This window comes from Apteryx mantelli, chromosome 12, assembly GCF_036417845.1.
Source record: "Apteryx mantelli isolate bAptMan1 chromosome 12, bAptMan1.hap1, whole genome shotgun sequence".
NCBI classification, from domain to species: domain Eukaryota; kingdom Metazoa; phylum Chordata; class Aves; order Apterygiformes; family Apterygidae; genus Apteryx; species Apteryx mantelli.
Genome location: NC_089989.1, coordinates 20,566,826 through 20,583,751, shown reverse-complemented (window position 1 = coordinate 20,583,751; position 16,926 = coordinate 20,566,826). Strand labels below are relative to the sequence as shown.

The window sequence follows — 16,926 nt, the reverse complement described above, 5'->3', positions numbered from 1 at the left end:
TCCCCTTTTTCCGGACTGCCCTGGCCCTGGCCCACCCCCTGACGGCCGGGGCATCGGCAGGGCTCTGCTTTCAAGCTGCGGCTCCCTGAAATGCTAACTAGCAGCTGCAATCTCTGGCTTCAAACATTTACGCTTAGGCTGGGCAGCAGGGAAAGGTGTGTTTTCTCAGCCACGTTCACGTTTCGGGGGGTCAGGCTTGCCCCCCTGCATGCTTTTGCTTTCCTTTGCCCAGGAGGAGCCTCCCGGCTGCAGCCAGCCGAAACTGCTCTTAAAAAAAAAAAAATCAAAAAAAATCGAGTGAAATACTTTTTAAAACATCAACCTGTTCCCCGAGCGCCGCTCTGATTGGTCCGGGGAGACTGACAAGCCGCCCGCGTCAAAAGGAAATATCCTTGGCTTGACTGTCGGCTAAGCCGCCCGTAATCCGGGGGAGCGCTTGCCAGTCCGGGCGGCCGCTCCGGCAGGCTCCCTCCGCAGCGCCCGGCGGCGGCGAGCGCTCGCCCCCCTCTCCCTCTCCTCCCCTGCCGGCGCGCTCTCCCGCTCCCTCGCTCTCGGCTTTGACTCGATATGAGCAGGCTGGCAACTCCGCCGCGAGAGCGAAACCTGACATAACTCTGCAGATGGCTGCGTTCGGGTGATGCACCGAGGGATTTTTTCTTCTTCTTCTTCTTCTTTAAGGGAAGGTAATGTTTAGATGCTAATGTTTATTTTTCCCTTGTTGCCATTTTGCAGGACTGCCGGTCCCAAAGAAGAGCCCAAAGTCGGTAAGCACTTTTCCGCTACTATTTCTGTCTGTCTGTCTGGTCTGGAGGAGGAAGGCATGAGTTTGGCTTGGCTTTTTGTGGGGTTTGATTGCTTGAAGTTGTCTTGCCGGTGCAGCAGCGATTGCCGTGCACGGCTTGTGCTGCGTGTGGATGTGGCAGGGGAATGCAGCGCGGAAAGGGAGCTTGCTTGCAAAGAAAGCCCGAGGTTTACGGATCCCCTGCCCTGACAGATGAGCCGCTTAACCCACCAGGAAAAGGAAAAAAAAGCTATTGTTTCCTTTCGGAAAGACGGGAGGCTCCACCTTCTTGCCAGTTAGCCGAGTGTTCACGGGCACCAGCCTTTTCCATCAACTCCCTGAGTTTTCTCAGGTACTGCCGGCTGAATTATTAACAGAATGCCAAAGCATGTGGCTCGACGAGAAGGACAAAGCATGCAGAGTGCATGTTTGCAGCTTCTCAGGAATGCGGTTAGCTGCCCGAGCGCTTGCTCTGGAGGCGTTTTCTTGCTGAGCAGAATTATGCTGCAGGTGTGAGAGCCTTTATTAAAAAAAAAAAAAAAAATCAGTATTTTCCTGTCCCTTCTGATCTTATTTCCGCGTGCAGCTGTTACTTGGATGACATGTGAGCTAATAGCTTGGGAGCTGTCGTCTGAAGTGTCATTAAAGCTCTGCGCATGATATTGTGGGAAGAAATTATCGTGCTATTTATATGCAACACAAAGAAATGTTTTATTTTTAAAGGAAATGAAATATTTAGAGCTTGAAAGTTTCCCGAGATTTGATGAGAGGGAGGCAGAAGAGAGATTTCTTTCCCGGGGAAGCAGAGCGAGTGAGGTCTTTGCCGTGCCGGGAGGCAGCGCGAAACTTCCCCGCCAGCCGGCGGTGGGTGCCAGGAGCTGCAGCGGGGGGGGGGGGGGGCTCAGCCCACCTCTCCGCAAAGCTGGGCGACGGCTTTTTCAAGCAGCTGAGCGGAAGGCTCCTGCTTTGCGTACAAGTCCCCTGCTCGCCCAAAAAGCGAGCCCTGCGACCATTAATGGGGTTCCGACGGCTTAGGGCAGCGCCGAGGAAAGTCACGTGAGCCCGGGCCTCCGCCGCTGTCGGCTCGCGTTAGCGTCGAGCGCGGGCTCGTGGGTCGCGCGTGGGGGGTTGTTCGGCCGCTGGTGAAACAGGGGCGAGCGTGCAAGGTGCCGTCGTGCAAGTCTCGCGCGCTTCTGTTCTCCGCCTGCGCTTTCCTCCCCGGTCGGAGGAGGAATCGCGGCGTGCAGCCTGCAGTCCGGCCGCTGCTATTAAGCCCCGGTGCGCGAACCGTGGTCTTCACCCGTGCGCAGCCCCCCCCACGCCGGCGCGCGTTCGGCGTCGGGTAACGCGGGATCCGGCAGTGCTGGGCACCTGCCCTGCCAGCAGTGATGTCGCGGCCCCGCGAAAGTCCGCGCAGCCTCCGAATCTGGGTCGGGATCATCCCTCCTCGGTGCCCAAAGAGGCTGTTTGTTTGCAAACAGGTGCAGCCCCGCAACGGCGGGTTTTTCCCTCGCGTTTGCTTGATCCCTGGTGATCCTGGGAAAGCAGCCCCAGCGTTGCTCTGCTGACCCCCCCCCCCCCCCCCCCGCCCCGCTCCAGGGTCCCTGCGGAGCCTCCCGTTCCCCTAGGCTGCACGGCGACAAGTCTCCTGTGCCTAGAGGTCCGCACGGCGAGGAGCAGCAGCGCCTTGCCCCGCTGCGGCGTCGCGTGGGATGGATTTGTGCTGACGCCGGAGCTCGTGCATCCCAGGCGCGAGTCAACGGCATCAAGCAGCGGTGGCGTTAACGTGCCTGCTTTCCGCAGTTTAGCGATGGGGTCGGGTTTAGCCGCGGGCTCGGGCGCAGAGCGCAGCCTGGCCCCCTTGGCTCTGCGGATCTCCCCGCGCCGCGGCGCTGGCGGCAGAGCCGAGCTCGTCCCCCCTGAACTGCTGCCCAGCTGCGACGGCGCCTCGCCGCGCTCTGCGTTTCCTGGGAAGGTTTTCCAGTGCTTGGGGCCCTTCGGTGCGTCCCGACGTCGCCAGCTGACCCGGGCTCCCGCAGGCTGGTTTGCTGGCGCTGCCGCGGCGGCACCTGCCGGATACCTGGCACGGGTTGAATGCGCTGCCTGTTTCCCCCCGGGAACGCTTTCCAGCGTTTCTTCATTAATAAATTAGCCGCAGTTAAAGGAACAGCGCACGCCCAGCCCTGCGGTGCTTGGCCCGATCGGTGCTTGGGCTCCGTCTTCATCTCCTCTGCTGCCATCGGGACAACACGAGCTCGGGTCTCCGTCCTCCTCTGCTTCTCAGTTCAGCAAAAATCCCTCTCCCTTTTTTCCTGTATCCTTTCCCAGAGCCCAGACACCCGCCCACCTTGCTGCCAACTCTTCTCTTTCTCAGAAAAGCCCTATTTTTAGGCCCCACTCCCGTATTCCCGGATGCCGACATCAGGCTGTTGGATTTACATCTTGGAGGAGGTGTTTCAGGGCCTTCGAGAGGTTTTGTCGGGACTGGAGCTGCAGCACCGTATGGGAAGATATTTCTGCCTTCAGCTTAGTCTTCCTGGGTGTTTTGCTGTCTGTGCATGTGTCTGCACATGTTATCACAGACACACTGATACCTTTTGGTGCATTTTGGTGTGTTTCTCAGTTTTTAGGGAGAATTTTTCAGCCTTGGTAGAAAAGTCAAACTAGTAAAAAATTTTCAGAGACAGATTTTGAAGTAAGCTCTAAAAGTGGGTAGACACTTCCAAGTCCTTTCTTTTTTTCCTCCCCACAAAGCGGACAGATTCACAGCAGCTGTCTGCATTGATTTTTTGTTTCCAGTTTCCCATTGATTCTTCTTTAAATGAAAATGGATAATATTTTGGCATTGACGCTTTGGGGATATACATTTTCACTATGCACATTTTCTAATATAGCAATTTTCCCTACAATTGTCCTGACACAACATGGATGAAAACAAACTTACTTTTTTTTTTTCTCTCCTTTTTCATGCATCAAAATATTCCACAAGGGGGCAAAGATTCTCATTTCCAGCTCCGTTTTGTATCACCGCCAGGACCAGGTTCTCCGAAATGCTCTAGAGCACAAAATCTATAACTAGATCATCCAAAGACAGGTTCATTGCAGAGGGGAGGAACTGCTAAGCTCTTTTGAAAAGCTTACTTTTCTTTTGGGTCTAAATAAATAGGTTGTCAGCACAGCTGAACTGTGACCCAAAATGCGGTTCCTGTGTACAGCCTGTCCCTGACGAGAGACTTGTTGCCACGTGCTGCAAGCTGGTGGGCAGTATTTGGGGCTCGGCCCATGTCCTGTTTTCGTCGGGAGGAGGAATTGCTTCTGCGGCGTATTTGTACGAGACATCTCTGTTCATTCGCAACCCTTTTTTTTCCCCCACCTTGAAACACAAAACAAATCACAGCAGCTCTCTGCTCTTGCAGTTGGGTTGCCTGGAGACGCCTCTTCCAAAAGACTTTGGTGTCTGTTCTTGCCCCCAGCCACGCTCTTGGCCGCCTCCGCCTCTTCTGCTGAGGGCTTCCCCCGGCCTGACACAGCCGTACACGGCTGCTGCTAACGATTAGTGTCCCCTCGCTGCCTGAAGCCACCTCTCAGCTGTGTCACCGGCCTCTGCTGTTTTGGCCGTCACTGCACAAAGTAACACTTAATTGCTCTTCCGTTTGACACAAGTGACAAACTGGTCGGTGACATGTGGGTGTCTGTAGCATCTTCCAGCCCAGTGCTGTTCTGAGAGTCTTTTAGGGTCCGTTTTCCTCCTACCTCCCTTGGGAGCCCAACAGCTTCAAGCTCCCCTGCTCCCATGGCCTTTGCTGTTTCCGTCCCTCCCCGTGGTCACAGGACGGCGGCGTGCTCAGGGTGGGCCCCTCCACCGCTTTGCTCGGGGAGATGCTACTTTTCAGCAAGCGTAGCGGCTGCAAATGGGATTGCACAGTGCAGGGGGAAGAAATCCTGGAAGAAATCCCCATGCGTGCAAACCCTGAACGCCTCTGCCCCCTCTTCTGCAGCGATGCCCCCACCTCCTGACAGCGGCACAAGGATGCGGCAGCCACGCTGACGTGCCCGTTAACGTCCCTCGGTGGGAAAGGGCAGCTAGGGAAGACGTTCTTTCCATCATCACGTTTTCCCCGTCTTATGTTGTGCAGGATGAGCTCTATGAAGTTTCAGCAAGGGCATAGGGGAGCTGGCAAAGCACATACGTCCATAAGCTCCATCTCAGACCTGCGGCTTGGGTAGGGCATGAGGAGCTCCAGCCTTCCCATGTGCGAGCTGCACCAGGCGGTCAGATCCGAGTCCAGCAGGGAGGGTCAGCCGCAGAGCGAGGAACCAGGCGGGAGGTGGAGGAGAGGAGAGCCATCCTTTTGCAGGCAGGACACCAGCTCGGCTCGCCTGGGAAAGCTCAGCCTTTGCCCCAGGGCACCATCTCCAGCCAGGCGTCCCCACGAGCAGATCCCCTGGTGCCTGCCACTGCTGGTGGGCACGTGGTGGTACAGCACGTAGAAAGAAGTTTGACCCCCAAAGTTTTTGAACCGTCCTGGTGATGTGAAAGTTGACTAATGTTGTTTTGAATTTATTTAATCGCATGTATCTGTGATTTCCATAGTTGTGTTCCCCTTTCTCTGCTCCCCTCCTCCACTTGCAAATGGAGATGTTCCAGGCTTTTTAACGGTGTTATTGTTTGAAAAATTAATGTGCACCTGAAGAAGTTTTCCTCCCTGTTTCTTGCCAAACTTCTGTGTATTTGCAATTACAACTGTAGCTTAAATTAGAGGAGGGGGTTTTGCCTGAGATATGCTGACATTTCCATTTGCGCTCCAAATATAGAACAGAGCTCATGGTTTGTGCAGCATTTAGACTTTCCGTATCATAAACTGAGATCACTTTTTAAGGTTCAAACTTTTTTTTTTTTAATAAGAAAGTTTTCAGAGAGCTCCTGACATTTCCCCAAGGCTCGAATAAAGCTTCCCAATTTAGTCCCTACACTCTGAGCTCTGTAAACCAGCTATTTCCAGTGAGATTGGCCTGAAGTTTCACAGGATGCTTTTAGTTATTTTAGTTGTTTGACCAAACAAATAAAACACTCCAGATGGCTGGATTGAGAGTTGCACTATGTTTCTTTTTTAAAGTTACAAAGGAGTGATTATCTGCAGAATAGATGTTTTTAAACAAATTCATTTAAAAACTGAAGGGCTGCATGTGAATTAGCTTCTTTTACCACTTAAAAAGCTAAAAATGTTTGAAATAGGTTCAGATATTTGTATTTGAAAGTCGGTGGATGAGTAATCACAGCAGGTATGCTTTGTTCAAAATTGCTTTAAAGGACAAAGACATTTTCACATTCTAATCAAACGAGATACCGCTTAAAAAAAAAAGCTGGTGGTGGCTCAACAGCTTAAGTACAAGGCTGGAGTGTCGAAGCCATTGGACTGCTGGGGCTGTTTCCTCCCTCAGTGGAAACCCAAACACGGATGTAGCTTATAAAAAGACAAGATTATTGTGAAGGCACCAAAGAGGGCACTTTCATATGGTGATTTTCCCCTCTGTAATTAGTCCAGCCCCGCTGTGACTGAGCGTTGGCCACCTGGGGTTTCGTGTTCAGCGTGAAGGAGAGGGTCCCCAGACTTGTGTGCTCTTCAGACCACCATGCTGATCTGCTCTGTGATTGCCACCGGCTTTTCTCCCTACCCCTGCTCGGTCTTCGGTGGACAAGTTTGTCAAAGCAGGGATTCCTGCTGCCATGTCGTCAGGCGCCTCATGCCAGCTGGAGGCTCTGTTTTTTGTCTGAGGTTTTTAGATAAGTGACCTGTTTTCAGCTAGGAAATTGTGGACATTATAAAGACCATATATAGGGTGCTATTTTGCCTGGTGCTTGCTGCGTAGTAGCGGCCCCGGGAACACGCCAGTTCCCTGTGCTGGAGCAGGTGGGAGACCGGGCTTGCCCTTGATGCCAACCCAAGGTCATCTCAAAAGAGCATTAAAAAAAGCATTAACTGCACTGTTTGGGGAGCTCTTTTTGAGGGAGGATTTTGCTGCAAATTCAGCAGTACAAATCCTGGCAATGCAAACGCGACTTGTGCTTCATTTGAGCACACTGTTGTGAATTTGAGTTTAGAATTATGTACCCTGCTTAGCTAAATATTGAGCGGTTGGCGCTCTTGACATACTGCTTTTGAGTAAGCCTTGAATTTAGGCGGACGTATTTCTTCGTGTTTTGATGTGCTCAATTAAAACAAGAAAATCAAACTACACAAGTAGACGTTTTCACATTTGTGAGGGCCTGCTGTAATCCCGCGGATGCTCTGAAAAACGGAGATGTGAAATTGGTGCTCTGTTGTCAACCCGCCCTTGATGTTGTGAGAGCTGCAGATGAAAAGTGATCTTTCGTAGTAAGGCTGTGCCTGAACCTGCTCCAGAGGGGCTGTGTGCAAGTTTTCACTGTGAAATTTGATAGCTTTTCCTTATTCTAGTTAGCTCAAGTTAGACCCTAATGTTACCTAAGTAGAAGGTTGTTGAGTTTTTCCAACTTAATGCAGGAAAAAACAAGTGCACTGAAACTAGTAACCTATAATGAGATTTAGATTTGTTTTGTGTGCGAGATGGAGGGCTGCACGGTTTTTATGATAAATGACTCTGTTTTGCATATCTCTTTCTGTCAGTCTGTCTATCAAAATCTGTCATCAGGGAATTTAGCTGTATCCTGCATTAACTGGTGGCAGCAAAACTGTGATTTATATATTTGCTTATGTGCATGCAGAAACCCTGATCAAAGACGGGAGCAAAATTGATGGAAAACACCCACTCAGCGACCAATAACCGTCTGTTCTCTCCCTTTCCACTTGCTTTCCTCCTTCCAGCAACCACTTGAAAGGAAAGACAGCCAAAACAGTTCTCAGCACAGCGTCTCTAGCCACCGCAGCGGGCACACTGCTTCCCCCGTTCACAGCACGCAGGTGCTGCCGGACTACGCCGCCCCTGAAGCACCGGCCGCGGATCAACCAGACAATTCTGGGCAGAAGAAGCCAGATCCGTTCAAAATCTGGGCCCAGTCCAGGAGCATGTATGAAAGCCGACGTGAGTATAAAACAGGTGTGGTTGCTAAGGCTACGGTTCTGGCAGCTGCTCTCTGTATATTTTCTTTGCTAAGAACTGAATCTTTTACATTTATATTGAAAATCTAAGGCTTCAGTTTGTCGATTCGGTATCTGTCGCTGATGGCAACTTGCTAGCGGTTCGGTTTCCTCTCCGATGAGGAGCGAGTTTAGATCGTCTCCAGTAAAGGGCACTTTTGCTCAATGCAAAAAATGCCGATAAAAGAATGTAAATATTAAAGTCCATCTTTATCCCTATTTTTTTTATTTAATTTTAAATCAGGCTGAAGGAGAATTTCCAAGTTTGTTATCCAGACCCCTACCTATTTTTTCAAGGTTAAGACTCCTTGATTGATATGCATGGGAATTTCAGTAAGGAGGGGAAGTATTTAGTTTGCTGTATTCATATCAGATGCTTTCCAGTCTCACTCCAGGGAGGAAAGAATCCAGCCGAGCCCTTCTGCTTTGACCAGTGTCGACCACTTTAACAGTATAGAAATCAAATGCAAATTGTAAATGGCTTTTATGATAATTATTAATCTATTCACTTGGCTAATAGTTCAGTAAGGCTTTGACTTTGCTCCAAGAGTACGAATACGCCTTCAATCAGTTTCTTCTCTGCAAACAAAATAAACATGTAACCTCACTTTAATTATGCTGCTGAAGGTAGTAGAATCTATAAAAGCTTCTTAAAGAAAGAGTTAAAGAGTATTAGGTTCACATCCAGAAACAATAGCTATTTTAATTGTGGAAAAGGGAGCTTGAAAGTCTTAGCGCCATAGGAGTATAACCTGGAGCTTGTTTTTGTTGTGCTCACTGGAAATTGATAGAAATAGCATAAAATGAACATTACCCCAGAATGAAAAATGGTTGGACTGACTTTTTTCCTGACCAAATGAATCATTTCTAAATCTTATGTCCTGGAAAAATTAAATCATGAGTCACAGTTTTCTTGGCTGAAGATGCATCTCTTTGGATTGAATGTCTCAGCAATGCAGTTTGTAGGTGTCTCTGCTTCTCTGTGCTGCTTTCTTTCCCTTTTCAGGGATTAGCTGTACTCCTGACTTTGCAGGCTCCTGGGCCAGATCTACGGAGAAATGCAGCGACTGCGCTTCCTCGCTGCCCGTGCATCTAGTTGAAATAGGAAAAAGGGGCAGAGAGCTGAGGCCCGCTGACTTTTCAGTCCTGCAGAGCTCCTTCACCTGCCCCAGACTGCCGAGATCAAGGCCAGCCCGTGGCAATGGTATCACCTTCGCGCAGCTGAAGCGGTTCAGCTCACCTCCTTGCAGTGGGGTCCCCCCAGGCACTGTGCTGTCATTGTCTCTGACCCCCTGCAGCTATTTAGCTAATTTCTAATTAACTGTTTAACTCATACTAATTAGTCATTAGTATTAGCTTAGCAGCCTTAACTCCTGCCTGTCTTTCCCAATAAAAACCTGAGGCTGAGTGCGAGAAATCTTGAAGTGCACATTCAAGCTGTTGCCCTTCTGGGTCCACCTCCAAAATGGTGTGGGAAATAGTCGCTCTTTCCTCGGTGTCTGTAGGTATCTCGTAGAGTTTTTATCCTTGTCTGTGAGTAGAGCCATTCCAGAGTCCGTTCCACTGCTCTCCTGGTCCTCTGGCTTCCCAGGCCCTAACTCTCCCAGTGCCATAGTCCTCTTGGGACTGTGACACTGGGCCACAGGATTGTTGCTGGGGCCTTTTGCTAGACCGCCGCATCTGCTGCCGTGTTGCCGTCCTTCAGCTTCCCTATTTCACTTTGTTGTTTGCCATGGCTCAGGATCTCTGTGCAGTAGGAATCAATCCTCTTCTGTTGCTTTAATCCTTATCTCCTGGCTCTTCTGCCAGATGGGACCTGCCCATTTGAACATCAGTGCCTGTTTACCTCCTTTTCCTCTTGCTGCCATCTTCTGCCCAAGAAAGTGTTTCCTTGGACTTCTTGGTTTCATACACAGAGTTCTTGGAGACTGGCAAAAGCATGATGTGGTCCTGTCTCCTTGTAAGCACCGGTCACTGCAAGTGTCCAAGAGCCTATGGATTTCAGATCCTAAGCTGAAATGAAGTGTGCTCCCTGGGGATTAACCTGCACTTTTACCTGTGACTTGGCTTTGCTGAACCTAAAGAAAAGTGAAGAAAAAGAGGAAAGATACAGTCTAACTGAAAAGGGCCGATGAAATTGCTGTATATCCTGTTGCGATCAGATCCCAAAGTGCAGCTGGTGCTTTTATTTAGAGTTCAGCAGTCAGTTCTCACTCCTTCCCCCGCCAAGCCCTCGCCTGCCGTCCCTCTCCCTGGTCTCTGATGAACAGAGCGTGGTTCACAACTGAAGCCCAGCATGTCCTCTGCCTGGGGAGCAGGTGTTAAGACTGGTGAGCTACAGTGTTTCTTAACCTACCTTTGGTCTTCAAGGAGAGAAGTGGGCAGCTGATGGCTGCTCTGTTATGAACATGAATCATCTCTGAAACTCACTTCCCAATGATGCCTGAGCACTAGTTGCATAGCCCTTGGTCCGGTCTTAGGGAGCACTGCAGACTGCGGGATGGGAGAAGCCATTCCCTGGGACTCCTGTTTTGCTCTCTGTCTGCTCCATGTGTGCTGTGCTTTGTGCTTTCCACCAGTTGCAGCCCAATTTAACTCTGGTCCCTCCTTTGGCTGGCCACAATACAAGGATACCATTGTTTTGTTCTTTGCTTGAGGACCTCTTTGGCTTTGGGACCTAAGTTAGCGTGTCTCTCTCTTTGGCATCCATAGCTTTGGATGCTAGGTCACTCTCCATAATGAAAACATCAGCAGAACTTAAATGAATAGCTGATGTACACAGGAGGATGCTGCTCTAGCGCCTGTGCTGAAATTGGCTGATGCATCCTTTAGCCTGGGCTTTTGGTGGGTCCTAGCAAGTCTTCGTTGCACAAGAAGCTCCAGACTGGTGCTCTCTGCTGCACAGTCCAGGACTTTGTCTCTTGATTCTCTAAAGCCTTACACTTTGAATCTGAAAGAGATAAGACAATGTTCTTACTGGGGACTCAGAACCCTGCCTTTCACAAGTGGACTAAAAAACAGAAACAAACCTCTATACTGAAGTGTATGATGAAGCTCAGGAAGACAAAATTTTAGATTATGAGATCGTTCTCAGTGTTTTATTTAGTCCCGTTTCTGAAATCATTGAATATAAAGAGAACATAATGCAGTTTTCAAGTGCAGTTGACACAAAAAGATGAATTCATTAGCCGTAGCCCAGCCAGAATTTTTTTATTATCTAAAAATAATAATGTAAAGAGATTTAATTCAATATATGAATACTGTATTCTCTAGGATGATTCTAAGAAGTACTGAATCTGTAATGGCCACCTGCTGCCTTTTTGACTAGGAGTGCATCCCACTGTTATTAACATTAATAGTAATAATGCAGACATGGAAAGCACACAGGCAACATTTTAATTTTTCAAAATTGGTAAAGCGTGTTCTTCTTTTCTTTTTCTTTGGATACATGAATCATTATTTAATAACAAAGGCTATATTTAACATATGTGACTTGTCTCATTGAAGCCATTGGAAGAGCAGAATTTCATTCAGAAGTGCCAAATAGCCCATAGTCTTGTGAAACCATATATTTTTTTTTAATATACCCAATGCATCTGAGATTAAGGAAGTACTCAGATTCTGTAGAGGACAGCAGCAGGCATTGCCTGCTAAAAATATGTGTAAATATTTAAATATATAAAGCTAGAATTAATAATGCAAAGCTAAGAAAAGGTTCCCTAATTTCTGTCTGGACTGTGGTTGAGTAGCAGCAGATGAGAGCTGCGACTTGATTCAGTACGTACAGGCTGAAGTTCCCGCATGCAGCTCTGCCGGGTGAGGGGAACAGACCTGCAAGGTGCTGAGTGCTTTGGCTTCAGTCCAGCAAAGCTTAATTTCAAGCCCTAAACCCAAAGGGACTTGGGTGCTTTAAGGCTAAGGCTGAGCTCAAGTGCTCTGCTGCAATCTGGCCCAGGGTCGCAATACTTTGCTGGGTTAAGACTTTAAAGAATAGACAGCTTTGTGTTGAGTGAATCTGAAAATGGATCATTTGGTGGTGATAACGAATGTACTGTTTGGTGCTAAGTCTTAGCTGCCTGAGCTCCTCTTTATGGGTAACTCATTACTGCTAATGGGAGTTGTGTGCATGAATCACAGAGAAAGACGAACCCTTAAGGTTTAAAAAATGGACCGGTTCCAAGATCCCGGAATTACATACATGGAGAGCACTCAGTGAAAGAAAGAGTAATTGAATGGTTTACCAGAGAACCACAATTCCAACATCTTGTACTGCTTTATTGAAAATATATTTTTATAATATGCTCTTTATTTTTCAATGTATTATTAAACTTCCTTAAAGATTAACGCAATCTGTTGTCAAATTTTTCTCATGTGGCCTGATTGCTTTGCAAAATACCGTATCCTACATATGGCCATCTGTCAAAACAGCAGTGACAAAATGAATTAATCTGAATTGCAGATGTGTTAATGAATCCCTTTGAAGGGCTTAAGCATTTAATTAAAAGTAAAGCAGAACACTATAGATAATTTTTAAAGCTTTTAAAATATTCTAAGTTATCTTTAATATTTGAATTTTATTTTCAGGCACATAATTTATTTTGTAGGATTTTCTCTCCCCAAATCTAATTAAAATAATACAAACAAAGCTGACCTAGTGTTTAGCATTCACTCACCAGCAATTACAAAGAATTAAAAATATTTGCGCAATGGTGCCAATCATTAGATACTTTCTCCCTAAAACAGAAAAGAAGAATACTCTCAGGAAATTGCCAGCTGCCTTCTTGGTCAGGCTGACTTTAAAGATGATAGTTAGTAAAAGGTCCTTTGTAGGGTCATGTTCTTTTAGTATATTAATATGAGACAAACAGTTATAATCATACACTCAGGCACACAGATGTGTCCGTATCCTTAGAGAACATCTTGCTGAAAAGGATCTTAATACTTGCAGCATGCTGCATGAGCAGGAAAGGCTGCAGATCAGCTTACAAATTTGCTGGCAAGCGCCCTTGGCTGCTGTTTGTCCGTCATCAGCCTTGGCTCCGGCTCAGCCAAGGTGTCTAGCGGTCCCCAGACCTCGGTGGCACCCCTTGTGCCATGCTTTGTCTCCTTGGCAAGGACATGCTGACATCATATTTCAAAAATTTTCCATGCAACTAGAGAGTAGATTAAAGGGAAAAGAAAGAAAAACTGGATTTTTCTGCAGTGGGATAGTGTAGAAACTGGGGCTCTTTTGGGAATATGGACTCTCATGAGATTTACAGCTAAAGCACAGGAGTGAAACTCTCCATTGGCTTCAGTGGGACTACTCACTCTTAATTTCGAGCATGTCCTTATATACTTTGCTGAATCTGAGCCTTAAGACTTTTGTACTTTGCCAAGCTATGAGTCACTGAAAGTGTTGCTGCCTCAAATGAGCTGGTGACTATAGCAAACTCATTTTACAGATTATTTTCATATCCATCTTTTGTTGAAATTGATATCACACTGGGCAGAAAAAAAAACATTTTATATAACATGTAAGATAATGGTTAAAGTTTGTATAGTAAGTTTAATTAAAGTGACCTCTAATTGAGCACTCCTTTCATTGTTCATCACCATGGTTTAGAGTTTCTTTTAACATTAGAAAAAGAGATTTCCATTTGGAAAACTTACTGTGCTATGATGTTGAAAATTGTTTTGTAGAACTCTTTTTAAGATGTTCTCAGAGAGATTCCTTCTTCAAGGAGCAAAAGGGGTTGTTCACATATACCTGCATGTGTGTGCATAAATGTATAAATTCACGTGTGTGCATATTTTGTATCCACATGTATACAAATATGTAAATAGATGTAAAAGTTAGTATGTCCTAACCCATAGTAGCTATAACCTTTGCAGTTATATGCATGCAAGCCTAACATGAGCCATACCTTGAAAATTAAGTTAATGAACTAACAAGAAAGCAAGATACCTTAAGCTTTGCAAAACTGTAAAATTAATATTGCAGCTATGTCACCTTCGCCTGCAGCTGGACTGAGCAAGGGTGAAAGAGAGAGAGAAATCAATTCCACGAGTTTTGGAGAATGTAAGACTGTGCCGAGAACGTATCTGTGTCTTGTGGTGTCTTGTTCTGGTGTCATTGCTGCCACGTGGCGGGGGGCTCCTCATCTCCCGGGCAGTCTGGCAGGGCTGCGCGCCAAGGTTAGCCACGAAGGTGCAAAGTCCTCGCTTCGCTCTGTACTGGCCAGCGGCAGATGTCGTAGGCGGTGGGAGGGGATCGTGTTCCCGTTTCATTCGTGAATCTGCTCGCCAGCAGGACCGCGTCGCTCGCCTCCGGGTCCATTCGTCCTCACAGCCCATGCAGAACTTTTCTTACCGCTTTTGCAACACTTCTCAAACAATCTGTTTTAAAAGAGGATGAGCAGACTGGCAAGGTTTACCCATTTTTTTTCCAGGAAAAAAAAACATTCTGGTGAACATTTTTTCAGAAAATGTCAGACATTCTTGAGGTCAGGTCAAGGGGCAAAGAAGTAAAGAATAGCTCCTGGAGGCCATTTTTTCATTGGTTTTCAGCATAAAGTTTCAGCAGCACCATGAAATTTTCCATTTGTCTTAACTAAGGAAAGTGGCTCCTCTTAAGTCCTATCGAATAGCGGAGAACCTAAGGTAATTCTCCAGCATGGTCAGAGTCCACACCAAGAGGTCCTACTTTGGCTTTATCGAAGCCCTGGGATGACTGAGGTTTTGTTAGCAATCTGGACGGTGCTAGTGAATCACCATATGGTTGAGCTGGAGCAAAAAGCAGTAAAAAGAGTTTTGTTTGGTTCGTACTCATGTTGTGTACGTGTGTGCTGTCTACATGTTTGTTGTACCTGTGTTTCACCTGCCTGTAATCCTTCCAGGGGAAGGAGCGTTACGTGAATGAACTTGCTTCTTTGGGAATAGACCTGTCTTTTTGTTGCTTTGGTTCAATACTCCAGTTACACCTAGGGTTGCCGTTATCTCCGCTGGCCATTAGTCGGCTACTTGGTCCCCGGATGAGGAACATAAGGCAGCGTGCAGAGAGGCTGGAGAGCTGACAAATGGGAAGGTGTGGAGCCGTGCAGAGAAAACGGGCCCATGCTGCAGCTCTCTGCCGAAGCCATTTTGCCTCTGACAGCTCCAGCCTGCACTCTTAATTGCTTTGGGCCTGCCTTTGCCAAAAAAGGCTGCGAAGCGCTGGGGAGACGCTTCCGAACGTGTCTGCTCTTGGTGCTCCCCCTCGCTGGAGGCAGTGACAAACACCGATTGATTCATTGTCCAAATTTTGTTATTGTGCCGGAGGTCCTTATTACGGCAAATTGCCTTCAGCCAGCTCGTCCTGACTGATGAGCAGTGCAGGCTTCCAGCCTGTTTATCACCTTATTAGTCTGTAATTGTATTTGGAGGGAAATTAGCCTATAGTTTGGTAAGGTCATGCATACAGATCCCAAGCTTAGTTTATAACTGCAAGCAGTTAAAATGGGAAGATGTCATGTAAAAAGAGGATATATAAAATCAATGGCTATAAACTGATTTGAATGAAAATGTCAAACCGGACATCTGTGCCTTAGCACTCACCTGTTCTTTTAATTTTGAGTTTTCCCAGGTCTTGAATTCATATTATATTTTAAGCCTATTGGTGAGTCATTGAAGAGAGAGCATCAGAGTCAGCCAGAAGTCTAAAGCTGAAAAGCACTAAATGGCCCAAACCTTGCACAGCAGACACTGGCAGTGTAAATCAGGGCCCCCTCTGACACTCACCGATGTCAGTGGAAGAAAACCAGTTATCTGCACAACAGTTTATCTGCTCATAGATATTGAAGACTAGCTCCTGTTTGATTGGAAGTGTTGCATCCTGTATCTGAGTATGCACTTATTTAAATTATATTTCTGGAAGATACCGTTTGGTTTCTTTACTAAAGATGCAGGCAGCTTACTTGTAAAGGAATGACTTTTTCTCTCATTAATTATAAATTTGGGGAGGAGATTATTACAAAATTAGTCAATGTTGTAGTTACTAACCAATAAATATTAAATGAACCTGAAGTTGTCTTCTGATATGATTTAATGTTAGCAATTAATTTTGCATTTTTAAAAGAGGGATGAAAGCAAGCATGAATAAGTTAATATAAAACATTTCTGTTCAACTCCACTTCAAGGTTAGTACTTCACTGTATGTAATATTCATTGTAAAAATCTTGCTCGTGTTCCATACTAATGAGTAGGTAAGGTCGTCTTTTTTGTTTCCAGCTGTTTTTGTCTGTTCAGTGGTTTTACAAAGCCCATACAGGAACAAGCGAAAATCAGGAGAGCTGCGTTGTTTTCAGTGAACCCTGGTTTACACCAGTTGGGGGTCCGTCCCACAGTTATTTAAAGCAGTGTCGATAGACAGACAGTAAACTATGCTCATGAAAGTTAATTAAATAGTAGAAGTCATAACAAGTGGCTCTTTTGTCTCCCATGAAAGAGGAGGCAGCTGTATTGTTTCTGGCAGAGTGATTCTCTGTTGTACATATTCATTTATTGATAATTTGGAAGAGGCTCTTGCCCTGGATAGTGATGCTAGTATTGATGGAGATATTACAGTAAGAAACAAATGGAAAGGCACAATTAGGCACCTAGTAGAAAGAAGAAAACATTGGAAAACTATTAGTAGTAATCTAAATCATAACCCTTTACTACTTAAATCTATGAATGTTTTTAATTATGTCTAAAAGTTCAAAACCTCCTAATTTAAAGAGTAAAATTGTGTGATGGATCCCTCCACAAGTCAATCAACCACTGTTGCCTGCAGTAAAACCCTCACAGGAGGAACAAGTGGTTTTCGGTGGCTTTTTCTTCGTTTTGGCGACCAGGAGCAGGCAAGGCATCCCAGCACAGTGCCGAGAGGGCGACAGCGGAGATGGTGTCAGAGGGAGGATCGGGCCGTAGCAGCGAAGGTTCGGGAGCCGGGTTCGCACCCCGGTTGCAGAGAGCCCACCCGGCTCTGCAGTCTGCAGAGCAAAGCCAGGGAAATGAGAAATTTTTCTT

General features: G+C 46.7%; 1 protein-coding gene across 14 annotated transcripts in view; it reads left to right on the top strand.

The window, feature by feature from the left end:
- The window catches only part of MAGI1 (membrane associated guanylate kinase, WW and PDZ domain containing 1), a 351,883-nt gene that overhangs the window by 312,219 nt on the left and 22,738 nt on the right, over positions 1-16,926 (top strand). For all 14 annotated transcript variants that reach the window (XM_067303444.1, XM_067303446.1, XM_067303450.1 and 11 more), the window contains 2 exons: positions 733-764; positions 7,627-7,843. In XM_067303444.1, coding sequence (XP_067159545.1) covers positions 733-764; positions 7,627-7,843 — 249 coding nt within the window. The remainder of the gene's footprint in view (positions 1-732; positions 765-7,626; positions 7,844-16,926) is intronic.